Raw genomic sequence first — 27,954 nt, 5'->3', positions numbered from 1 at the left:
TGAAGAGAAGAAAAGAGAGAAAAGAGAAGAGGAAAAGGAAAAGAAAGAAAAGAAGAGGTGAGAAGAAGGATGAAAAAGAGGAGGAAAGAAAGAGAAGAGAGGGGAGAAAAGAAGAGGAGAGAGAGAGAAAAAAAGAGAAGAAAAGAGAAAAACAAAAAGAAGAAAGGTTTTCTCTCTAGATTCTCTGTCTAAAAAATCCATAATTATGTCAACATTAGTTCCTAAAAGGAAGAGAAATAGCATTCAGATAGGTGATAGTTGATATTTCCTCTGAGTGATTTAAAAAAAAAAAAAGAAGGAAGGGGCAGGCACTGTCCAATAAAAGATTCAAAAATGTTAGTGGTCATTTTGATTGTTCCTCCCTGAGAAGTATCTGATCAAACTCATTTACACTCATAGATCCCTAATGTTTGTTCAGGCCCAGAAGAGGTCAAGCTGCTTCCAGGTATTTGAGAGAATAGACTGTCCTAGCATCTGCAGCAAGTCATCAGTCACAAAGGCCACCTAAAACAGGTAGTTATTGAACCTTATCTTAATCAGACTGCCCATTGTCTACTTTTTCACTAGAAAGAGGACTGTTTGTTATCCTTTCAATTCCCTAAAGGACAGCATCAAGCTAACAAGTATACATAAAGTTTCCAACATCTAGATCAGCTATAGAAGTCCCCTCTGGGCTCCATTTTCCTTTTCTCTACAAAATAAGGGACTTGGACTTGATCTCTGAGGTCCCTTCCAACTCCAAGTCTGATCATCCTATGAGTCCTCGTAACTGTCTGAAAGTTGATTTGTGTTAAGAGGTATCAGTTCATTTTTATTTGAGTGCTGGAACTTATTAACCACTTGGGGAAAAAAGCAGGGAAATAGGGTGGCAAGTGGAGGAAGTGGAAAAAAGGGAAAAAAATTAAATTCCACCCAGTTTTTTTTTTCTAGAAACCCCTGCCATTGGAATGTTTTGGTATGATGGACAATGCATTCCCAAAGTGCAGTTTGATCAGTTTTCCTTTTTTTTTTAGTTTTTTTTTTTGCAAGGCAGTGGGGTTAAATGGCTTGCCCAAGGCCACACAGCTAGGTAATTATTAAGTGTCTGAGGCCAGATTTGAACCCAGGTACTCCTGATTCCAGGGCATGGTGCTCTATCCGCTGCGCCACCTCGCCACCCCAACCAGTTTTCTTTTTGAAATTGGTTTAGGTCTCATCTACCATTTGGGGATTTTCTTAAATCATAGCTATATTAGAAGTTTTTCCTAATACTGTTATAATCTAGCTTAAAAATGCATTTATGAACAGACTATGAGAAATCCTCTGCAGCTTACAGACTAATAGCGGAAGAGAGAATTTTCAAGGCAGGAGCCTCTAAACAAACAGGAATCCCAGATCTAATGTTAGAATTAAAAGGACCAGGGGCAGCTAAGTGGCACAGCGGATAGAGCACCAGCCCTTGGAGTCAGGAGTACCTGGGTTCAAATCTGGTCTCAGACACTTAATAATTACCTAGCTGTGTGGCCTTGGGCAAGCCACTTAACCCCGTTTGCCTTGCAAAAACTTAAAAAAAAAAGAATTACAAGGACCTTTGAGACACTCTGGGTGGGAGACTCAGTATTATGACCATGGATTCCCAAGAAATCTGTGGATAAATTTCAAGGAATCTATGAACTTGGAATCTTTAATACTCTGGTTTCCTTTTAATTCTATGTGTTTTGTGCATTTAAAAACATTATCCTATGAAGGGGTCCATAGATTTCACCAGACTATCAAAAGAGTTTATGGCACAAAAAATTTTAAGAACCCCTGATTATAACCCAATGTCCTTTCAGATGAGGAAACAGAGTCCTCAAAAGAGGAGACCCACCCAATGTCATATTGGGAAGTGAATGGCAGAATTGGGATTCACTCCAGATTTAGTCACAACTAAACCTTAAGCTCATACCATATATGGATTAGTGGAAGGACCTGGGCATGTTTAGCCTAGAAAAGAAAAGGAGTTGTCAATGTTGACTCCAGAGACCAAAAATAAGGAACACGGATGGAGGTTTTATAGAGAAAAGTTTAAACTTGATGTCGAGAAAAGCTTTCTAGAAAGAAAAAGACTCATGTAAAACATATTAAAGTAGCTCTTTTTATGTTGGTAAATAATTGGAAATCAAGGGAATGCCAGTCATTTAGAGAATGCCCAAATATGTTGTGTTATGGGATCATGGTGGAATATTATTATGCTACAAGAAATGACAAGCAGGATGGTTTAGAAAAACCTGGGAAGACTTATATGAACAGATGCAAAGGGAAGTAACTAGAACCAGGAAAACGTTGCACATAGTAACAACAATGTTGTAATAATGATCAACTATCAAAGACTTAACTATTCTCATCAAGATAATGATCTAAAGATAATTCCAAGAGACCCATAATAAAAAATGCTTTACAACTTCCAGAGAAAGAACAGATGAATTCTAGGTGCAAATTAAAACATACTTTTTCTTTCTTTGTATCTTGTTTTTGGCAATATAACTAATATGGAATCATGCTTTATCTTACTTCACATATATAATTGATATATTGTTTCCTTTTTCTATGGGTGGGGGAGGGGAAGAGAGAAGGGGAAAATTTTTATTTGGGGATATGGGATTTTGGGATTTGATTGAGAAATATATGAAAAAATGAATAAAAATATAATTTAAAAAACAGAACAATTTAAACAATAAGGACAGTTCTTTAAGGACAAACAACTTAGAAAGATTTAGGAAAAATGAACAACACAATATAGCCAATCACAGTTCCAGAGGACTCATGATGAAATATATCATCTACCTCCAGACAGTAATGAGAAAAGAACACTTTCTTACAATTACAGCTATTTAAAAACGGAACAGGTTGCCTGGGGAGGTAGTGAGTCTTTTATCACTGGAGGGTTTCAAAAAGTTGGGTGAACATTTGTCACATACACTCTTAAGATTATTGTTCACCTACTTCTGACATCCTTTCCGATTCTAGTATTATGTGATTCTGTGATCTCTTGACAACAATATATTTTTCTACTCTGCCATATTGTTACCAAACACACACACACACATACACACACACACACACACACACACACATTTCTTATTGGAGATGAAATATTCAAAACTTATAAGAATTCAGAGATGCTCTGAGTAAATAAAAGTCTTAAGATTTTCAGAAAGGTTTTAGTGCTATTTTTTCAAATAAGTTTCCACATAAACTGCAAATGTGATATCTCTACCAGTGTGCCCTAAGAATTGATTGATTCTTTTCTCTTCCTGTCAGCCTGGCTACTTTAGTCAGGTTTAAGTTGATCATTTAAAATGCTGAATCTCAGGGCTGCAAATATTTCTCAATAATGTACTCCCTTTCACAGAATCTACTTTTTTATCCAATCTATCCTCCCCAACTTGGTATTTTATCTCCTGACTATGATTTTGCATAAGTCACACCTCAATCACATCTGAAATATGCTTGCTTCTCACTTCCATCCTTAAGATTCCTTTGCTTCCTTCAAGTTTCAGCTCCTATTCTAATACTTATGAGCTTTCTTGTTCTCCTCAGAAGTTAATGTCATCTTATTCAAATGATCTTATATTTAGTTATCTCTACATATCATATCCATCCATAGAATGCAAGTTTCTTGAGGGAAGGAGCTGTATCATATTTGTCTTTGTGTCTTCTACATAGTACAACAGTTAAGTCTGATGAATTGACTTGAGTTGTGTTGCATTGAATTGAAACCAGATTTCCCAAATCTAAGGTTGTGTATACTAAGGATAATTAAACCTCCTAAAGTTGGATGCATTGGGAGAAGGCCAACCTGATTTGTAGAAATTCTAAAATATAGAATATTTTAAAAGAATGCAGTTTTACTCCTTAGTTTTATAAGCATTTTAAATATATGTGATAATTTAAGTGTATGTGATAATTACAACAATTAAATTTCCATAGAAGAATTTCATGAATGTGAGTCATTTAAGAGGATACTAGATTTGAAAAAAAAAAGGAAGGATTAGGTTTGTCTAAATTCTCACATCAACCCTTTATTTTTTCAATCTCCCTTTTCCTCACATGTTACTACTCCGCACTATCACCACCGAGGAAAAATGTTAACTTGTATAAGTAAATGGTTGGAATGCCTTGTATGAAGCTCCACATTGTAGACTCTTGAACAAGTCAATAGTCCCCCTTCCCCCAAAATTCCTTGATTTATCATTTTGTGAATTTTAACCCCTTGAGTTCTAAAAATAGTTACATACTAATAAATGGAGGTACCAGTGTCCTGAATACTGAGTCATTTTTCTGTTCCCTAAAATGTCCTCTAAGCTCTCTATTCCATCCTTCATAACAGTCTGTCTCATCTCACATTTATTTGAATACTGTTTCTTCAAAATTGGATTTTAGTGATTTTTCATAAACAAAACTTCTTTTTCTTCTCCCTGCAGTCAAAATTGTTTATATGTAAAAGAAATTGTAGTTTATATTCTTGGCAAATTAACACTCTTTAAACAACAGTTTATTTTCTGCCCCCAAAGTCCATTTTCTGTTCCTTTCAATTAGCAAACTGTTCTCATATAAAAGACTGTACTTTACTTTTGCATGTTTTACATATACTTATTTATGAATGTGTCCCCCCACAGTAGAAAGTTAATTCTTTGATAGCAAGAACTGCTTCATTATTGTCTTTTTATCTTCCCTCAGCACCTAGCATAGTACTCTATTATAGAGAAGGCACTTAATAAATTTATATTTACTGATTACTACCCACATGACCTTGCCTAAGTAAGTCACTTAACTCCCAGAGCCTCAATTGTCTCAGTTGTAAAATGGAAGTAATATTTTCTCAAACTACTTCACTGGGTTGTAAGGATCCCCTGGGATCATATACCTAAAATGGTTTATCTATATAAATTGTGGTTATTGGTGTTGAATACAAGTTGTGAAACTATTTTACCTGTATTTGCTTCTAAAGGATGCTCCTGAAGTAAGAAAGAGATTTTTTTCTTGAATAATTTTAATATTCTTTTCTGAAGTCTCCTGCAAAGTTTGGTTAACTAAAAGTCTGTATTGTGTTAATGTTCATTCCAACTGACAAAAATCTATCCCACAAGATAACAAAATTTACTTGGAGTCTGAATGATTGCTTAAATAAGAGTCAGAGGAAAAATCATAGCTGTCACTGATTCCTTGACATTCCTTGTACATTTTCCTCCTAAATCAGCCTATTTGTGAATCTCTTAAATGTAGTTTAATCTATAACCTGATTTGTTACCTATAGAGTTTGAGAAAGTTTATTTTCTTAGACAATGTCTGAGGTTGTGTTGCTGTTCACTCATTTTTCTTTCTTTTTAAAATAAATTTATTTTTCCAACCACATGTTTTTCAGTACATTTTTTAAAAATTTTATTTATTTTTCTAGTTACATGCTGTATGTACATAGTATATCCATCAATAGAATGTAAGTTTCTTGAGGGAAGGAGCTGTACCATGTTTTGTCTTTGTGTCTTCTGCATAGTACACAGTTAAGTCTGATGAATTGACTTGAGTTGCACTGAATTGAAACCAGATTTCCCAAATCCAAGGTTGTATATACTAAGGATAATTAAACCTTTCTGTAATTTTCACATTTTTCTCTTTCCTTTCCTTCCCTCTCCACTCCCCTTGACAGAAAGCAATCTAATATGGGTTATACATGTATAGCTGTATAAAATAAATGTCCATATTAATCATGTTTTGAAAGAAGAATCTAATGATAAAGGGAAAAAAGGGAAAAGAAATCTGTGAAAGGGAAAAAACCATAATACATAAAGCAAATTTTTAAAATTTAAAATAATAAGCTTTGCTCTGCATTCAGAGATATGGATATGGATGGTGTTGTCTATCACACAGTGTTGCTATTAATGTGTACAATGATTTTCTGGTTCTACTTACTTCACAGCATCAATCAATTCATGCAAGTCTTTCTAGGTTTTTCTGAAGTCTCATCCCTCATGACTTGTTTATGTAAGATTTTAAGTTCCACATTTTCCTCCCTCTTCCCTCCTCCCTCCCTCCCCTCCCCTCCCCTAATCATACATGAAAAACTATGTTAAACATATGTTCATATTAATCATGTAAAAGAAGAATCAAATAGGGAAGAAAAATAAGGGAAAATGCATGAGAGGGAAAAAGACTAATTATAAAATAAATTCTATATATTGAAAATAGCATGTTTTGGTCTTCATTCAGACTCCATGGTTCTTTCTCTGGATATGGATGGTATTTCCATCACAAGTCTTTTGGAATTGTCCTTGGTTATTGTACCGATGAGAAGAGCAAGTCCACCATAGTTGTTCATTAATACAGTGTTGTGTTAGTCATTTTTCACTTGTATTCTACTCTTCAAGAACCCATTTGGAATTTTCTTTAAAAAGGTATTGGAGTGGCTTGCCATTTCCTTCTCCAGCTCATTTTACAGATGGGAAAATTAAGTCAAACAAAGTTAAATGACTTGCTCAGGGGTCACATAACTAATAAGTGTCTGAGACCAGATTTGAACTCAGCAAAAGCCCAGGGCTCTATCCATTTCATCACCTAGCTCTCCATGTATGAGATTACAACTTTGTTTAATTAAATTTGTTCAACTCTTAGGAAGTATGAGATTGTGAATCCATCTTCTCTTTAATTTTTATGACCTAAGCGGAATGTACAAAATTGTAATATGTAAAGAATTATTCCTGTCACTGATTTAATTTTGTGTGTTAGAGGGCTTGTGAGACTCCTAAGGGATTCAGGGTTTATTCGTTTGTTTTCTGAGGCCTGAACTTATGTTTGAGTATAAATAAAACCTAAGTTTTAACTCTACAATTTCTATATTGTTGTTAATATATATTTTGACTAATGACCTATCACATGAACTCAAATTGGAGATTTTTCTCCCATAAGTTTACTATTAATTTGCTAAGAAAACTCCTTTTTAAAAGAGAGCATACAGAGACTGTTTGACCTATCCTAAATCCAAATGAGTGCCAACTGTGAAGTTATTAATGTGAATTAATAGTGACTTTTACTCTATAGGGAATAGAGTTCTTCCTCATCTCTATCAGTTGAAATCTTCCTCCCCAACACATTTTACCCTGTATCATATTGATTTATAGAGATAGTAAAGGTATTCATAAGATAGAAATTCTTTGAAACCAGAGACTATGATATTAATCTTGGTAATCTTGCTCAGTGCGTTTCAATTATTTCAAATAGGGAGGGTGGGGGAAGGTTATTCATAGAGACTGGTCATCACCAACTCAGTCTAGAAAAAATTACACTGTACTAGTAGACTCCTCTTCCTGAGTTCAAATCTGGCTTCTGACACTTACTAGCTGTTTGACCTTGGATGAGTCCTTAACTTTCTTTGCCTCAGTTTTTTCAACTGTAAAAGGAACTGGAGAAGGAAATGGCAGACTACTCCAGTATCTTTTACCAAGAAAACCCCAATAACAACAAAAGGCGGTGAGTAATACCATGGAAAAAATGCTTTATTCAGGGTATAGTGCTGATGGATGATTTAGAGTCACAATGGCCACAGATTAAGAGTTGCAAAGGGACCTTGAGGAGATTTAGCCCCCAGATAAGGGAGCTAAGCCCTCAAGACCATAAATGACTTGCCCATGATCACTCAGATTCAAATCTTGGTTCTTACATCTTCTATGTGATCTTGGACAAATCACTAACCTCCATTGGGTCTCAATTTCCTCACTGTGAAAATCTAAGTGACTTGTAAGTTCTCTTCCAGGTCTAAATCTGTGATCTATAAAACTCTTTGAAATTCATTTTCCCTTGCTCCAAATGGGGATGATAATAATAAATAGTGATAGATTGCTTTAGTGAAGGGTAGAGGCCTTGGGGTTATTATACGTTGCTCATCTTTTGTTTTAAAAGAAGACTAGTGACATCACAGAGTGTTATCTGGACTTGCTTAACTGATGGCTTTTTTATACCCCATAGAAAGGAGCTTTAGTTGGCAACAAGATGACTTTACCATAGAGATATAATGTACAAACAATATTTCTCAATCCTTAAGTACATTTTGAATGTTAACTAATTACTCCTACTATTGCTGTTGTTATTTGGGTTTTCTGGTGACAAAGCAGTGAGCTTTGCTGTATGTTCAATGGTTCTTATAAATACAACAAAAGGGAAAGAGTGCCCTATGGAGTGAGTACAGAAGAAAAATTACCCCCTGGCATAGGAGAATGGAGCTGTTTAAAGGTCAGCTAGCTGTGTATGTTTGAAGGCTGTATGTGGCTTGCTGCTCTCTGCTCTGACCTTTTCAGTATTCAGCCTTCCCTCAGTGAAGGAAGGAAAATCAAGGGTTTGTATATAGAAGGCTTCTGGAGGATGGAGTTGGGGTAGGGGGGAAATGTCACTAATCCCAGAAAACATTTTACTTTCCTCCCAAACACTAAACATTCACACCCCATGAAGTCCTTGGCTAATCTTTCCTATTTTCGGAAAGCATGTTGTTTTTTTCTTCAGTACATAAAAATGTGAACTTGGACAAGTTATTTCAAAGAATCACATCATTTTTTTAGGGTTTCAGAAAATCTCTGTGGTTTTAGAGGCAAAGGTTTCATTGCTGGCTCCTTTAGTGGGGTTTATCTCCTTTCAACTTCAGGGTATCTCAACAACTATCCTTCCTTTGACATTATAGTTATTCTCTAAAGTATTTAGTATGGTGGATAGAAATTTGCAATTTTCTTCCTTCCCTTTGCTTTTCAGTTTAAATTGCTTTGGATCCTATTTAAATAAATGTAGACAAATGCCCTTACTGGCCCTTGTTAAATGTATGAATTCTTTTCCTGCACTTTAAGTCATGGTTCAGATTTCCAAATCCCTTTCTCAGACACTATCTTCTTTTTTAAAATTTGTATATATTATCTTTTTTTTCGAATTACATTGAAAAAAATTTTAACATTTGTTTTTTTTTCATTTTGAGTTCTAAATGTTCTCCCTTCCTTTCCCCCTCCTTGAGAAAGCAAGCAATTTCATATACACAAAAGATATCATGTTCTCAACCATCTGTTTACCTCCCAGATCAGTTTTCTCTTTGGGATTCCTTGCCTCCAGTGGGCAGCAATAAAGAAGAAAACACTCATTCCCCAAAGGGCTTTAGTTTTTTGACCAAGGCCTTGCTATCTTTAAGAAATTTATTATCTTCTTTTTGGTAGCATCCTTTTGCCTCATTTATTTCATCTGGAAAATTAAGGTATTAAATTATATTATCTCTAAATCCTCTTCCAGTCAGGCATATTCTGGAACCAACTCACACCAGCTCATGATAAATGATTGTTAATTTTTTTTTGCCTCAGAAACTAGTAAATGCTACAAATCAAGGTTTGAGTTGTTATTTTCTTAAGTGTCCAGACTTAAGAAAGTGATGGAGATAAAATGAATAATGCAAATTACTTAAAAATCTGTCATTTATACTTTTTTCCCCTCTGGAGAGCCAGTGTTACATGTTTAATAGCACACCACTTGTATCTAGCCTTAGAATTCTGTGATTCTATGAACAAGATGAGCAGAAATGGGAAGAGCAGACTGAAAGTCAGAAAACCAGGATAATGATCTCGCCTCTGTGTGTGACATCTTGGATCATTCACATGGATCTGTTGTCTTCAATCTACCTACCAGTAAGATTAAGTGTTTTGCCTCAGTAATCTCAATGTCTTTTCTAGCCTTAGCATTCTATGATTTGCTAAGATTATTTATTAGAGGAAAGAACATTAAAGATAGTTTAGTTATTTCCAAATACTTTGCATTCACAATGACATTGCTGTTGTTAGAGAAAGAGATTCTTAATTTAAATTGTAGGCAAAGTTATTGGGGATTTCTTTTTCTCAGTCCTTTTAGCACCTCTCTTCATAATAGTATTCTATCTTCTCAGGGGCCCAGCCAGGGGTCTCATACTGCATACATAGGATAATGTATCTAGGTTTCCCTACTATGGACTCTGAGAATATCTTCCTTCAGGGGCAATGCCAGTAGCCTTGAGCTTCCTTCTCTTCTCTTTTTAAAATTAGCTCTCAATTGGAGGTTACATTTTTGAGCTGAGAAGTACCAGATAAACAGCACCAAAGTACAATCACACCAAGGTGTTAATGAATGACAGAATGTTAATTGTCAACTGGCATCTTCACTAATAACATGTTCAACCTCAAGAAATGAGAATTTCTTAATCTTAAAAGAGGGTGTGAGACATCATCCAAGTGCTGGGAGACTGGGGAAGGGAAGTAGATATTTTGAGGTGATAGAAACATGAAAAGAAACAACCCACCTATAATCATGACTCTGATGCTGCTTCAGTGACCTGTGATAATCTGTTCAGGAGGTTATTAGGCCAACTGAGACAGGAAAGAGCTAGAGATGTTTAACCTAAAGTGAAGATAAGACATTGTCCTTAAGAATTTGAAACTGGAGTGCTGAAGAGGGATTAGCTTTTTCTGCCTGGTCTGGGGGGACTATAACAAAGAACTAAAAGTAGAATCCACAAAGACAGATTTTTTTACTCAGTGCAAGAAAAAACTTGCAAGTGATTTGACATATACAAAAATAGAATGGTCTGCCTGAAGGACCAGTGGGTTCCTTCTGACTGAAAGTTTTCTAATATAGGTTAAATATTTCCTTGCCAAAGATATTGCAGAGGGAATTTCTGTAAAGGTATAGGTGAATGTGGAAATGACTTGCAACTTTGAGATTCTGATTCCATGAACTTGCCTTCTCTGTATTACTTTGGTCTACAGAGGTGGTTGTTCTCAAAGAAGACCATGACATCAGTGATGTGATGCCATGACATGCAAGTGAGCTGAATTTAAATGAGGGGGTGGCTATGCTAAATCACCAGCCTCATTTTCTCCTCTAGAGCCATCTGGGTCCAGTGACCTGATCAGTACATTTGGAGATGGTTGTGAGCAAGCTAGGTAACATGGTAGATAGAGCACTGAACCTGAAGTCAGGAAGATCCAAGTTCAGATTTGACCTTAGATACTTCCTAGATGTGTAACCCTGGTTGAGTCACTTAGATATGTTTGCCTCAGTTTCCTGAATTATAAAATGAGCTGGAGAAGGGAATGGCAAACCTCTCCAGTATGTTTACCAAGAAAAACCCAAATGGGGTTACATGACTAAAACATAATTGAACAACAACACAGAAGAGTTATCTATATTTTTCTTTGGAATAGTCAGAGCCCATAGAGATATTCCTCTCTAACCTCACCCCTACTAACAGAACCTTCCCAGATTCATTGGAGCTGAGGCTATTTTGATAGAGCCTAATGACCACCCATGGCAAAATGGTTCCCATTCCAGTTTTTTCTTCTTCTCTCTTCCAGGATAAGGTAAGCCTCTTCTTCAAACTTCTAACCAACCAATCCACCAACCAAATGGGAAAGATGTTCAGTGGATCATAGGATTAAAGCTGGAAGGAATTATCCAATCCAATTGTTCTCCCCTGCTGTTTTACAGATAAGGAAACCAAGTTCCAGAAAAGGGCTTGTCAGGGTCATTCATTGAAAAGTAAACGTTGTACTGCCTGCTCCCCACATTCCTGCATTTCCCATATCACCATGGTTCCAGGTGAGAACTTAGGGACCCTGTTATAGAGATGATGCCACATGCTCTTATTTCTTGCTCTACCCACAGGTTTGGAATAAACTGCCTCATCCAATTTGAAGATTTTGCCAATGCTAATGCCTTCCGCTTGCTCCACAAATATCGTAACAAGTACTGCATGTTCAATGATGACATCCAAGGTGAGTTGGGGTCTCAAGCAGGTATGAACCAGGAATAATGCTGAGATCATAGTAGCTAACTCACTTAACAAACCCTCTGGGGACAAATCACCTTTTACCTTAGTCAGCCTGAACTTGCAAAAAGCATCTTGTATGTCCTCATCTCTTTAACACTGAGTACACAAGGGTGGTGACTAAAGATGAAAAGGAGATATTAGTCCTGTATCAAGTATAGGTTTCTGGAAAGTGAGCTAGAGTCAGGGTAATTCTCTCCAATGTTCAATGGTTCAGTTTAGGTTTACCCAGTAGTGAGGTAGAGACACTGGACACTGGGACTGTTCAGATATGTCCAGTGACCCTCTTGGCAGAAACAGAAGCACCAGCCAAGTGAACCAATTTCCTAGAGGGATAGGAGGGAAGAAAAAATGTTGAGAAGTAGGACAAATAGTTGGTCCCTGAAGAGAGGCAGATTTTGACCTGATGAAAGGGATAAAAAAAATTCCTATCAATTAAACCTGACCTGAAGTAGAGTAGGCTCCTCAAAGAGTATTGAGTTCTCCTTCACTGAAAATCTTCCAAATTATTGCTACCTCTGGTAATAAATTTCCAACAAGAAAACCCTGCATAATAGAATAATGTGTGATATAGTGGAAAGAGTATTGGGTTCTGAGACAGAAGACCCAGGTTTCCATCTTAGCTATGTCACTTACTAGCTTGTGTGATCTTGGATAAGTCTCAGAGCCTCAATCCCCTTGTTTGTAAAATGGGAACATTTGTGAACATTTTTGATGATATAATGTATGCAGAGCATTTATAAGTCCTTGAGTCTTTTTGATTAATCAATTTTTTAAATGTAAATCATATACCAAGCACTGTCCCAAGTCCTGAGACAAAATGAAATACTCCTTGCCTTCAAGAAGTTTATATTCGACTGGGGGAAACTACATATACATATATATATATATATATATATATATATATATATTATATATATATATTAATATGCAGATTTTGGAGGGAGTGCATTTGAAGCTAGGAGAATCAGGGAGGATTTCATGGAGAAGGTGTTTCTCAAGTTTTGAAGAAAACCAGGGTTTCAAAGTAGAGTTGAGTAGGCTTTTATTGCTATTGTCAATAATAATAAAATACAGCTCAACTGAACTTTATCTATTTTGCCATATTGTCTCTGGCCAACCATGGGGTTGAGTGGTCTAGGATGAGAAGGAAATAACACTGCACTTGGAGCCAAGAGACCTGGATCCAAATCTTGGTTCCAATACCAGCTCTGTGACCTTGGGCAAGCTTCTGAATTCTCTCAGTTTCGGTTTCCTCAACTATGGAATGGCAGTCCTCAGATTTCTTCACAGGATTGCTGAAAGGAGAGAGTTATGTGGGGATAGTTAGGTGATGCAATGGAGAAAGTAGCAGGTACAGAGTCAAGAAGATCTGAGTTCAAATCCAGCCTTATACACTTACTAGCCATGTAACCATGGGCAAGTCACTTAATCTCTCTCTTTGCCTCAGTTTCCTCATCTGTATAGTGCCAAACAAAGTAGGTACTGTGGAAATGTTAGCTATTATTATTATTATTATTATTATTATTATTATTAAGTCTTTTTTATTTAAGGCAATAGGATTAAGTGACTTGCCCAAGGTCACACAGCTAGGTGATTATTAAGTATCTGAGGTCATATTTGAACTCAGATCTTCCTGACTCCAGGGCCAGTATTCTATCCACTTATTAAGTCTTAAAGAACTGTATCAAGGTGATCTATAGTATATTCTGATTTTATCCATGGGAGGCAGCATAGTCCATTAGCTCCGCCTTGGAATTAGGAAGATCTGAGTTCAAGTCTTTCCTGAGAGAGACATTGAGCTGTTTAAATCTGGATAAGTCACTTAACCTTAAAAGTGCCCTTGTGGCTAAAAGTTAAAGATGATTGATCTACATCTGTGGAGGGAGTTTCTACACCAAAGAAATCACTGCTCTATAAGTTCCCCCTTCTCCAAAAAACAAACAAAAAAAGATATGCTCTAAGATTTTAATATCTGAAGTATTTAAGTGTAACATATTTTATATGATGCACAAGTTTTCCTAGATGGAGTTCCCATCTACAGCCTTCTACATCCCTCAGTCACCTACTCCCAGCCTTTGGGTCTCCCCCACCCCAGAAATGACAATTCTTGGCAGTAACTGCACATCAGGAAGATCCAGCTATATGTGAAGATTAAAGCCACTAATTATCACTTTTTCACTGTCCTGCTGATCATATCTGGGGATGCACATGATCATTAGATGAAAAGTTCTCCCCTTTGCCCTCCCTTCATACCCACCCCACCAGTCAAGAGGGAAGGGATCTAAGATCCCCTGAGAGGTCTGGATGAGTTTCTCAAGTCATTACAAAATGAATGCCAAGGTCAGAGACCTCAAGGGAAAAACAGGCATCTCAAATATTCTGCTGTATGGAGGATTAAACTTAGAACCAGGAAGACTAGAGTTTGAAACCTTTCTTAGAGACTAGTTCAGTTTCCTCATCTGTAAAATAGGAATAATAATAATACCTATCTCAGGAAAAATCTTTTTCCCCCCAATTAATAAAATTTATTTTTTTCTGTTTTCTTATCTCAAAAAAGGAAAAGAAAAGAAAGAAAAAACCCTTATAGCAAATATACGGTCAAAGCAAGACAGATCCCCTATTACCATGTCCAAAAATTGCGTGACTCCTTTTACAAACTATTCTATAAGCTCTTGTCTCTGTCTCTGTCTCTATCTCTTTCTTTTTCTCTGTCTCTGTGTCTTTTTTTGTCTCTCTCTCTCTCTCTCTCTCTCTCTCTCTCTCTCTCTCTCTCTCTCTCTCTCTCTCTCTCTTTGTATTTCTATCTCTGTCTCTATCTCTCTCTGTGTGTCTTTCGACCTTTAGCATTCTTCAACTATTCACTGAAAGTCTGGTTGGTCACTTCATTGATCATAATTCTTAAGTCTTTCTAAGCTGTTTGTTTTTACCATATTGTTATGGCAATATACTTTGTTTTTCTCTCTTCACTCTACATCAATTCCAGGCATATCTGAAAACACTCCCTTCATCATTACTTATAGCACAATAGTATTCCATTGCATTCATATGCAATAATTTCTTCAACCATTCCATTGAGTTGCCCAATCTTTTGGCACCACAAATGGAACTGCTATAAATATTTTTATACATATGGATCCTTTCCTCCTTTCTTTGTTCTCTTTCAGGTTTAATCCGCTTAGTAGCATTGCTGAGGCAAAGGGTATTTAAAGTTTAATAACTTTTTGGAAATAGTTCCTAATTTAATAGCTGTACCAATTTACAGCTCCACCAAGAGTATATTTATTTGTCTGTTTCTCCATAGCCCCTCCAACATTTATTATTTTCATTTTTTTCAGTTTCACTGATCTGATTTGTTCAAGGTGGAACCACAAAATTGATTTAATGTTCTTTTCTCTAATTCTCAGTAATTCAGGACATTTTTTACATGAGTATAGATAGTTCCGATTTCCTCTCATAAGACCTGTTCCTATCCTTTTGAATCCATTTCTTACACATCTTGGAAATTTGATCTCTCTCATAAAAACATGTGGTGAAGATTTTTCCTAGTTAACTGTTTCCCTGAATAATTTTAGCTACATTGGTTCTGTTTGTACAAAAACTTTTAGATTTTATGTAATCATAATTATCCATTTAACTATTTATATAGATGTTACAGTTGATAGAGAGCAGAGTGTGGAAGCTGAAAGACTGGATTTCAAATCTAGCCCCAAATCCTTATAAACAAGCCATTTAACCTCTCTCTCTCTATACATCAGTTCTCTCATCTATAAAATGGGGATAGCACTTATATCCCAAAGTTGTTAAAATGATCAAATGATCTATATCCTTCGTTTGATGAAGTCTTCACCTATCCATAGATTTGAAAGATAATTCCTTCCATGCTTCTCTAATTTGTTTATGTTTTGACCTGGAAGTTTTATATAAATAAAAATTCTTATTTTTATTGTTATTACTAAATAAAGTTAGAGTTGAAAGGGAGTTTTAGAGTATATCTAGTCTAACCCCTTATTTTACAATTGAGGGAGCTGAGTATCAGAAAAGTGATCTGACTTTCTTAAAATGTATCTCTATGAAATAAGATACTTATGGTTTTATATGTGTATGCTATTTAACAGCTCAGAACCCAGATATTCTATCTCCCTGACCAATACTACTTCTGACATATCCTTTCCCTTTTTCAAAATACTATGCTATGTCTGAGCTATCATCCTATCCAAAGACCTGGTCTTTAAAAAAAAAAAACACCTAGTCCTGTAAACACTATTCTGCCCCGAGTTGAACTTTAAAGCCAGACAGGAAAGTTGCCACTGGTCATCAGGCAGAATGGGGAGTGGAAGGGAAGAAATATGAAACCCATTAGTCCTATCTGTCTGATGATAGCTGGCAGATAGTAACCCAGCAAGACAAGTCCAATGCTGGGAAAGAGAAGCTGTGTCCTTGTCCTTCTTTGTAAGGTTTAATTTCCTTCTCCCACTATTCCTGCCATTTGCTACCTTTTGTTTGATTTTACCCAGAGCTAAACTACTTTATGTCTGTCTGCTTTATGTTTCTAATTTAATAATTAGCTAAACCCTCTGGTTAGTTAACTATTCCTTCCTTCATTCAACAAATATTTATTTTATATGTGAAGAAAACTCTAGAGTCAAAGGCAATAAGAGAATGGATAAGGTTTAGATTAAGGCATAATCCTCGTTCTCATGGAATTTAAGAGTCCACCAGAGGAAAAAACCCAAACACAGGTAGCTACATACAGTATTACCTACTGAGTTCATTAGAGTTATTCAGAACATCGTCAAACCTCAAAATATCAGAATTCCCATTTTACAGAAAGAAACTTAGCCTCTACTCCAGAGACAAAAGTCACTATCCTACTTCCCTAAGGATCTAAGTTAACTGTTCTTTCCTTGTTTTTGCATTTGCAAGCAAATCATTGCCCCATTCCTTTAGAAATTATACACTTTAGCTTCTCTTTACACAGTGACTTTGGATATTTTTCTGGCCTTTTCCCTATCCTTTAAGAAGGCAAGAAATACAATTATCCATATAAAATCATACAATACATTTTTCCACATTAGCATGTTGCAAAAGGGGAAAAAAAGTAAGAAAATAAAAGGAAATATGCTTCAGCCTGCTTTCACGGTACACCAGATCTCTTTCTGGATGTAAATAGAATTTTTCATCATAAGTCTTTTGATAATGTCATGGATCATTTTATTGATGAGAGTAGCTAAATCATTCACAGTTGATTATTGTTCCAATGTTGCTATTACTATGTGCAATGTTTTACTGCTACTGCTTGCTTCACTTTGCAAGAGGGTATACAAATCTTCCAAGATTTTTCTGAAACCATCCACTTTGTCATTTCTTACCACACAAATCTATTCTGTCACACTCATATCCTAAAAAAATTGTTTAACCAGTCCTCAATGGATAGGATCTCCTCAATTTCTAATTCATCACCACCACAAAAGAGCTACTATAAACATTTTTATATGGGTCCTTTTTCCTTTCAGGGTACAGACCTTGTAGTGGTATTGTTCGGTTAAAGGGATGCATAGTTTTACAATCCTTGGGGCTTAGTTCCAAATTGTTCTCTAGAATAGTTTCACCAGTTCACAACTCAACCCTTAGTTTCCATATTTTTACTCATCCCTTCCATCATTTTCATTTTCCTTTTCTGTTCATGTTAACCAATCTTATGTGTGTACTTTCTGAGCTGTTTTAAGTGACCTATCTCTATTATTGATTTAGAGTATTTTTCATATGACTATTAATAGTTTTGGCTTCTTCCTCTAAAAATTGCCTGTTAGTATCCTTTAAACATCAATTGTGGAATGATTTATTTTTATAAATTTGGCTTGGTTCCCTATATCTTTGAGAAATGAGAGCTTTTGAGAAATGAGTAAGAATTTTTTCCCAGTTTCCTGCTTTCCTTTTAATTGAGACTGCATTTGGTTTTGTTTGTGCAAATATTTTTCTTTTAATTTAATAAAAATTATCCATTTTACCTCCTATGATCCTCTCTTCTCTTAACTGGTCATGAACTTTTCTTTATCCAAGAATCTTACAATTTTTTCCATGCTCCCTTAATTTGTTTATGTTATTACCCTTTGTGTCTAAATCATGGGCCTGTTTTGATCTTATCTTGGTATAAGACATGAGATGTTAGTCTATACTTAGTTTCTTCCAGGCTACTTTCCAATTTTCCCAGAAGTTTTTATCAAATAGTAAGTTCTTACTCCAATAGTTTGTAACTTTGGGTTTATCAATTATTAAGTTGCTGTGGTCATTTACTTCTGTAAATGCTTAATCTATTCCATTGGTCAACCACTCTTTTTTTTTTTGCAAGGTTAAGTGATTTGCCCAAGGTCACACAGCTAGGTAATTATTAAGTGGCTGAGGTCGAATTTGAACTCAGGTCCTCCAGACTCCAGGGCTGGTGCTCTATCCACTGTGTCACCTAACTGCCCCTCTATTTTTTATCCAATACCAGATTGTTTTGTTGATTGCTGATTAGTAGCATAATCTGAGATCTAGTACTGACAAGCTATCTTCCTTCACTTTTTTTTTTCATGGATTCCTTTGATAGTTTTGCTTTTTAGTTCCTTCAGATAATTTTTAAAATTATTGTTTCTAATCTTATAAAATTATCATTTGATAGTTTATTGATATGCCTCTGAATAAGTAGATTAATTTTAGTTAGTATTATCATTTTTATTATATATTGCCTCAGCTTACTCAGTAGCAATTGATATTTCTCTCATTGTTTAGATTTCTCTTTATTTGTATGTTTTGTAATTGTGTTTATATGGTTCCTGTGTGAATTATATACCATCTGCAGTTATTTTAAATGGAATTTCTCTTTCTACCTCTTCCTGCTGGTTTTGTTAATAATTTATAAAAATGCTGATGATTTGTGTGGATTTATTTCAAATGCTATAACTTTGCTAAAGTTGTTGCAGTTTCAACTTTCATTTTTAACTAATTTTTTAGTTGATTCTCTAGGATTCTCTAAGTCATCATATATTCACAAAACTGATAGTTTTGACTCTTCGTTGTCTGTGGTTATTTGTTCAATTTCTTTTTCTTGTTTTATTGATATAGCTTTCTAATACAATTTTGAATAACGTGGTGATAATGGGTATCCTTCACCTTTAATCTCAAAGGGAGAGCTTCTAGTTTATTACAGATAGAGAATGCTTGCTCTAGGTTCTAGATAGATGCTACTTATCATTTATCCTGTGCATTTTAGTGTTTCCAATAGGAATGGGTATTGTATTTTGTCAATTAAAACTATATCTGTTGATATAATCATATTATTTTGTTGTTATTGATATTGTTGATTATGATTATAGTTTTCACAAGATTGAACCAACTTTGCATTCTGATATAAATGCAACCTGGTCATAGTGTATGGTCTTTAGTATATATTGCTGTAATCTCCTTGCTAGTGCTTTATTTAAAATTTTTGCATCATTAGTCATTAGGAAAATTGGTCTGTATTTTTCCTTTGTTTTTGCTCTCCCTGGCTTAGGTATCAAAACAATGTGTCATAGAAGGAATTTGGTAGGACTTCTTCTTTACCTATTTTTCCAAACAGTTTATATAATATTGGAATGGGTTGGGTCTTTTTTTAAATGTTTGGTAGAATTTACTTAAAAATCCATCTGGTCCTGGGTTTTTCTTTTTCCTTAGGGAGTTCATTTATGGCTTGTTTAATTTCTTTTTCTAAGATAGGGTTGTTTAAGTATTCTGTTTCCTCTTCTGGTAAGATACAATGACTTTGGAAAGAATTAAATATCTGTTGCCTCCAAGGCAACCCTGGGTTGAGCCCAAGTTCTTGAACTTGTCCTTGGGTTTTCATGTACTTTCAGAATTATAGGACATTCAAAATGGAAAAGAAATCCTTAAAACACAAAATTTTAAAGCTAAAAGGAACATGGAATGTTAGAACCTTGAATATATAATGCCAGTGCTTGAATGGAGTCCCCTAACATAGGATGTTAGGGCTAGAAAATAGTACTATAATATAAAATGTTAGATCTAGAAGAAATCCTAGAGATTCTCTGTTCCACATCTCTCATTTGTCAGATGATTAAACAAAGACCCAGAGAGAACGAAGTGACTCATCCAAGGTTACATTCCTTCCCTTTCATGAGCACCGACGCAGAGGAAGCTTTGGGACAGTTCAGGGTCAGGCTCGCCCAGGACAGCCCCGTTCCAGCAGCTGCTGTCACACAGACCCACCCCTGGCAGTCTCTTCAAGAATTTCAGACATAGCATAGCAACACACACAGTTTCTGTTGTTTCATCTGGGATCAGATGAGGCATCTCTGTAATCAAGGCAGGAAATGGGGCCCTGCTGAAAGTCGAGAAAGTGACAATTGTAGAGAATGATGACTTTGGCAGAACAGAGTAAGGTGGATCCTATGGAAATAAGGAGGATTCAAGATTCAGGATTCCAAATGATGCTTAGGCTTCTGCTGTTCATCAATACTCATGGGAACTTTGATTCGCTTTGTGACTTTTGACAGTCTTGGCTTGAGTTTCCTGTTCTGTAAAATTAGGGCAATAGGAGGTTCCCTATAATAAAAGGCTTTCATGAGGTGACTGGATGAATAGTTGTCTGGGAAATTGGAAATCCCATTGAAAGTGTTGGATTTGGGCGTAGCTGGGTGGCACAGAGGGTACAACCCTAGAATCAAGAGGATCTGAGTTCAAATGTAGCTTCAGACCCTTTACATACTTAATTGTGTAACCTTGGACAAGTCACTTAACTCCAGTTGCCTCACTAAAAAAAACAAAAGACAAGAAAAGTATTGGATTTGAGTTTAGAAGGGTTTAGTTCATATTCTAGCTCTGCTATTTAACTGTGTGACCCTGAACATTTAGTTTAACCACCTGACAGTTAGTGGCACAGTAGCTATAACATTGGTTTTTGTTTGTACAAAAACTTTTAAATTTTATGTAATCATAATTGTCTATTTATTTAGAGGCAGCTTGATGGTAGTGGATAGAGTGCCAAAATCAGGAAAATCTGATTTCAAATCCAGCCTTTAGATACTAGCTGTATGACCCTGGTCAAATCACTCAACCTCTGTTTACTTCACCTTGATCAACTATAAAATGGTGATAATAACAGTATCAAGATCAAATTATATAATATTAACACAGGACCTGATACATAGTAGGAACTTTATAAATGAAAATTCCCTTCTCCTTGCCCCCCGACTTGTCCAGCTCTGTCTTCTAAAGGAATCATATAGGATCATAAAGACAACATGAAATAGTGACTAAAACACAGAACTTGGAGTCAGGAAAACTGCATTCAAATTCCATCTCATATATTTACTAGCTTATGATCTTGGACAAGTCACATAACTTCTTTAGGCCTCGGCTTTCTCAACTGAAAAATGAGGAAATTGGACTCAATGACTTCTAAGGTCCCTTCCACCTCTCAATCTCTTAAATATTCATAGGATTATAGAAGCAGTGGACAGAACGAGAGCTTGTAAGTCAGGAAAACCCAACTTCAAATCCCACCTATAAGCCTAGAATTTAGAGCAGGAAGGGATCAGAGTGGCCATGCTCTCTGTGATTTAATGATGAGATATGAATTGGACCAGATGATATTTGCAATCCCTTCCATCTCTTGAGGTTTAGTATTTCTTTTTTCCCCCAGAGAACATTTATGTAATCAAGAAATCTGAAGGGGTTCTATTGACAATCCATTTACATTTTTCCTTGCTTGCCACTGAGGTTTCCTTGCTTCAATATATGACATCTCGTCTTGGGCAATGCCATAACCTTCTATCACTATTCTCCATGGATAATCAATCCCATGTGCTATAGATCTTTCTCTGGGACTTCTAATATTTTGTGGCTGCCAAAGAAATACAAAAATTCCCTTATTTTACAAAATGCTGCAACACTTTTCAAAATGTTTTAATACTTTAGTTATTTGTAATTTCATCCTACCAACATAGATTACAACCCTTCTGTGACTCAGCTAGATATTGTTTCTAGAGTTGCTATGGCCAAAATGTTTACACCCTAGGGCTCACTTTTAGCTAAGCTGATCCTCAAAGAACAGACATACTGTCCATCATTGGCATTCTCTGTGAATCCTTCCCAACTTGGTAGAACCTGTTAGAGCTCACCCTCCTTTACATAGCCTTTAAGAACCCAGGTTAAGTGGCCATGAAAACCCCAGGAGGAAGGCTTGAGGGAAAATCCATAAAATAAGTAAGAAAGATTCACATGGCTCTAATTCTCTTGTCCATCATGTCCACTATGAGTGAAAAGGATCTTAAGCCAATGAGCAAATCCAGGACCACCACCACTAACCAATTTCAACTTCTGTGCAGGGCTGCATTAATGCATGACCTCATTTCAGAAGGGAGTGACTAGACCCTAGACTGGGGTTAAGGAGCCCAACCCATTGTAGCTCTCCTCTGATTGGCAACCAGTGTGGGAGCTTTGAGAAGGGTGGAATTCATGGGTGGAATTCTACTGCTTCATTGTTTGTTGGGGTTTTTGGTTTTATGATTTTTTTTTAATTCTCAGAAGGAAACAGCCACACACCCAAAATCAGTGAGAATGAATTTAGTTACTCCATTTCCTCTTCACCCTTTTCAGCTGAATCATTTCAAGTTGGCCTTAGAGACATAGTTGGCCTATGTTCTTCCACAAATCCTAAAAACATCTTACATTTTCATAGAAATTTATACTTTCTAGAGCTCTTATCCCATTTCTCATTCCCAAAAATCTCATGAAGTAGAAAGGCAGGTGTTGTTAACTTAATTTGACAAATGAGAAAACTGAATCAAGGGATTTTAGTAGCAGTCATCAAAATTCAGCTCCTTCACTTTATAAGATGAAGCATTTGAGGCCTAAAGACATGAAGTGACTTGCATAGGGCCACATATCTTGGCAATGACAAAGCTAATTCAAACCCAAGTATTCTCATTCCAAATTCAGTGCTCCTTCTATTCTATGATACTTCCTCCCCTTTAATAGCTCTATACCATAGATAGATCACTTCATCTCTCTAGGTCTCAGTGTCCCCATCTGTAAAATGAGTCCAGTAATGCCTTCCTGAAATATTTTCCCAGTGATCTGTGGAGATCATGAGGTCATATTTGTGAAAGTACTATATAAGTAAATCACTATATAAAATTGAGCTATGATAAAGAAGGCAAGATACCCATCTTCAAGGATACAGGAGTCTTGTTGAAAAAGGCACACTCCTCAAAAAGAAAAAGAAATGAATATATGTAATGGATATGTAATTTTAACAATATTCAAGTATTTAAATACTAACCTGTAAGAGCCATAGGTGCTATTATATAATACATAAAATTATTTTAATCTCCTAAAAAGAAAAAAACACTAAATAATTATCAGTTGTGGTTGCAATATTGTATATGACTTCTTTCTATACATATGAGGTTCATTTAAAACACTGGAGAAATGGGTTGAGTTCCTTCCATACCACTGTCTACATCCTTTATTTATCTTTCAAGTTCAGCCTCTTCCCCTATTTCTACAACCCACAGTCACCTTTTCCCAGAATCACTGAACTTGAAATTAGGGGAACTGGGGTCATGTCCTATCTCTGATAATTACTTGCCATGAATCATCAGGCAAATCACTTTCTGGGAGCCTCATTTTCTTTATCTATAAGATAATGCTTCTATCTGGTTTGGGAAGAAGGGGGAAGAAACTTTTAAGTGATATAAAATTAAATATAATATTTTTCTGGGGTAAAATACTTTCTATATACTATGCAATGGTTCTTATAAGCTTTACCCTCTAAATCAAAAACACCAGAGTCATGGCCTAGTCCTCCAGTCCTTTTGCTGTTCTAACTGCAAATGTGTTCTTACGTAAACAGTATTCATAATACTTTAAAATAATAAAAATATTGGCACCTTTTTTATATCACATTCATTTCCAAATATGTCCTTTCCCTGCTCCCCTACCCAGCACCAATCTCTTGTGCTAAAAAAATTTAAAGAAGGGAAAAAGTTCAATAAAGTTAAGAACAAATATAATAATAATAATACTAATAATAATAACTAATTCTGTATGTGTCTCTTTTAGATTTTTAAAAAACTTTACAGATATTATAAGATTCTATCCTTATTAAAAAAAAAACCCTGGAAGATAGCTGCTATTATCCTCATTTAACAGTTGAAGAAACTGTGGTAGACAGGATAAGTGACTAGTCCGAGACCAAACAGTTAGCAAATATCTATGTATGAACTTGAATTCAAGTTTTCCTTACTCTAGGCCAAACATTCTATCTATTGCTCTACCTAGCTGCCAATATATCAACCATTTCTAACAATATATACAAAATTACACATCTATAGTCCCTGCATTTATGGAAAATACTTTTATAAGCCACTCATCAAATGACAGTTCTCTCTCCTCTCTTTTTTTTCCCTCTCTGCCCCCAATCCAAATAACATTTTCCCCAGGTGTATTGCATTTTTTTAAGCATTCACTTCCCAGAATTCTAGAATGTCCAATTTAGAAGGGAACTCAGGGGCCATCCTATACCTGTATAAGGATCCCCTATATAATATGCCTGTCAAGTTGTCATGTTGCTTTTGTTTGGGGAGCATCAGTGATCAGGAGGATGCTAGCTCATCAGATGACCTAGGCCACTTTGGGGCTGAGAAGCCCAAGATTAGAGATAACTGTCAACAAGGTTGCCTTACTTCAAGCCCAAATTTTCTTTTTTAAAAAAAATTTCCTCTTATCTATTCTAATTCTTTCTCTGCCCCTTAAGCAGAACAAGATTGTTTCTTCTTCTAAATGTCATCAACCCTTCAAAAATTTAATGACAGTGACTATATCCTCCCTACCCCACAAGATGTCTTTTCTCAGAACTAAATTCCCTTGGAATCATCCCTCCTCTCAACCCTCCTAACTTGTCTTACTAAGGGATATCTTGGCCTTGGAGAGCATGAGTCTATAACTTTTTTTTTTTATTGAGTACAATTCTTAGGTTTCATTTCTCCTTTCTCATTTATTATTAGTCTGTAGGAGTGATTTACAACTCCTAGATTTCTCCTTCCCTGGGATAGTGACCCCTTTGCTCAGTCCCAGATATATCCTTTCTGCTCCCATGACCCCCCTCCCTTGGAATTGAGTCATTCAAGGAAAGCAATGACCTTCCAAAACAGCTGAGCTAACATTTGTTTGCTTGAAGGACAACCAGTATAGGACCCCAGTGAGGTTAATAGAGGAATTCTAAGCTTTCCCAGGCTTACATGGAGACAATATATCAAGAATAACCCCCCACCTCCCAACCCAGGGCTTGTATGCTTTAATTTGACAATTTATAAATAGACAGACAGACAGATAGATTAGATATATGTAAAATAAAGAGGTTGAACCAAATGACTTCTAAATCCAAAGTTGGCAACCAGATGCAATTTTTTTAAATCTTGGTAATTCATAAAATCATCGTAATTGTAATCTTAGCTAATATTTGTATATGAGAGGCAACATGGTCTAATGATAAGTTAAGTGAGCTAAGGTCTGCATTGATGAGGGCAGTATGCCTCTTTTCCCCAATGAAATAATAGTTTCTTAAGGTACTAATGTGATGGACTAGAGACTAGAGACTATACAGAACAAGACTACTGCCCTCAGAGAGTTCATAGTATAGTTGTCAGTATAACATATTACACAAATAATTGTAAATACACCCTGTTAAGTGTATAAGGGAATTCAAAGTCTTTTGGGTTCTAAGGGGATAAATAACCATTCTTGATAGAGAAATCAGGGAAGGTCTCCTGCTAGACATAATTTAATCAGATTTTTTTTCCCTTTCCTTCTTTATTTTTTCCAGTTATATGCAAATAATTTTTAGCATTCACCTTTTTGTAAGTTTTTGAATTCCACATTTTTCTACCACCCTCCTCCCTCCCTCCTCCCTATGGCAGCAAATAATCTGATATAATTTGAAAATGTATGATAGTATTTAATAAATTTCTATTCTGGATATGTTGTGTTGACCTAGATTCTAAAGGATAAATATGATTTAGATAGGCATAAATGACAGTGAATGATGGGGTAAAATGTAAAATGTCTTTCCATGTGTAAGTAGGGATGGGCTCTAGGTCTGAAAAATGACCCAAGCTCTTTACCTCAGATCAATTCTACCTGGGGGTACAGAATTTCCAACTGATATAAAAGTTCAACTGGGGTAGGGGAAATGGAGCAGGAAATAAATGACCCCTCTGAACAGTTATGCAGGTTATTTAGATAGGCCCCTAATGGAGCTATCTTTGAACCAGTTTCAAGTCTTAGAAAAATCATGGAGAATGGGAGAAGTACCACAAGCTTGAACAGCAAACATTGTCCCAGTTTTTTAAAAAAAGGAAGATAAAGTCTACAAACTATGGACTAGTGAGCTCAACATTTTGGGGGGACAGACATTAGAAAATATTATTAAGGAGAAGTTTTCAGAGAATTTGGAAAGGAGAGCAGCAATGACAGCATGGGTTCACCAATCAAGAGCAGGTCCCGCCAAGCTAACCTCATTTCTGTTTTTAATGGTGATGATTAGACTTGAAGATCATGAAAACACTATGCAACAAGCCTAGATTTGCACAAAGCAATTTACAGTCTCTCCTGTAACCCTAATAGATAAGACAGAGAAATTTGTACTAGGTAATAATGCAGTTAAGTGCATTTGGTTTGGATTAAATGACCAAAGAATAGTGACTAATGAGTTAGTTATAATGACTTATCATCTTGGAAGAAAGTCTCCTATGGTGTCCAAGGGTTCTGTGCTTGACTTATGCCACTTGGGATTTTTATCATCAACTTGGATAAAGACATAGAAAGCATGCTTCTGGGATTTGAAAATGACACAGCACTTGGAAGAAAATTTGAAGATGACACAACACTTGGAAGGATAACCATCTGTAACACTATCAAAAACCCAATCCAAAAATAGTGAAATTTATTACCATTAGAAATAATTCTATTAGGTAGTTTTAACCATCTTTAAAGAATATTTTGGGAAGTTATTTTGCATATTGGGGGGGAATTTGTTGGGGAAAACTATTCATTAATCAATAAGCATTCAGTAGTGCCAAGAGCCATGTTGAACACCAGGAATACAAAAAAGAAAGTACAAAATCAGTTCCTTCCCTCAGGGAAATGGATGATAGTAGCAGCTAGGAGACCAAAAAACTATTATATTAAAAATTAAATGTACCAACTAAAGTGTCTACAGGTTAGAATGAAAAGCTGGATTGAATAAGTTGAAATTTAATAAGTATAATTGTAAAATTCTATATTATAGTTCAAAGGATCAACTATAAGTAATGACTAGAATAAAGTTACAGTAAAAAAAAGATTTGGAGGTGGCTAGTGGATCCCAAGATGAGTCACCATTGGTTAAGTGGTAAGATTACCAAAAATATTTTGCTGTTCTAGGCTGCATTAAGAGACATATAGTGTCTAGATGAGGGCGATGATAGTTCTATCATCTTTGGTCTTGATTAGGCTGTGTCTGGTTTACTGGGTCCCACATTTTAGAAAAGATATAAACAAAATATAAACAAGTCCCCAAAAGAGTGACCATCATGGTAAAAATACTATACTGGGAAGGATCTAGGGATATTTAACATAGAGAAGAGATGACTTAGAGGGAACATGATAATTGTCTTCATATATTTGAAGATCTATCACTTGGACATGGAATCTGACCAAATCTTCTTGCTCCCAAAGGGTAAAACTAAGAAGAGGAAGAGACAGAAGTTTCAGTGAGGCAGATATAGATTGGATACAAGGGAAATCTTTTTTTTAATTAAAGATTTTATTTGAGTTTTACAATTTTCCCCCAATCTTACTTCCCTCCCCCCACCCCCCACAGAAAGCAATCTGTCAGTCTTTACTTTGTTTCCATGTTGTACATTGATCCAAATTAAGTGTGATGAGAGAGAAATCATATCCTTAAAGAAGAAACAAAAAGTATAAGAGATAACAAGATCAGACAATAAGATATCTGTTTTTTTTTCTAAATTAAAGGGAATAGTCCTTGAACTTTGTTCAAACTCCACAGTTCTTTATCTGGATACAGATGG

At 35.7% G+C, this 27,954-nt stretch overlaps 1 protein-coding gene across 2 annotated transcripts in view; it reads left to right on the top strand.

Moving 5' to 3' along the window:
* ME3 (malic enzyme 3) overlaps positions 1 to 27,954 on the top strand; it is a 324,153-nt gene that overhangs the window by 272,492 nt on the left and 23,707 nt on the right. For both annotated transcript variants that reach the window (XM_074217063.1, XM_074217064.1), the window contains exon 7: positions 11,674 to 11,783. In XM_074217063.1, coding sequence (XP_074073164.1) covers positions 11,674 to 11,783 — 110 coding nt within the window. The remainder of the gene's footprint in view (positions 1 to 11,673; positions 11,784 to 27,954) is intronic.

The sequence above is a fragment of the Macrotis lagotis genome, chromosome 1 (assembly GCF_037893015.1).
Source record: "Macrotis lagotis isolate mMagLag1 chromosome 1, bilby.v1.9.chrom.fasta, whole genome shotgun sequence".
NCBI classification, from domain to species: domain Eukaryota; kingdom Metazoa; phylum Chordata; class Mammalia; order Peramelemorphia; family Peramelidae; genus Macrotis; species Macrotis lagotis.
This window is presented reverse-complemented; position numbering and strand designations above follow the sequence as displayed.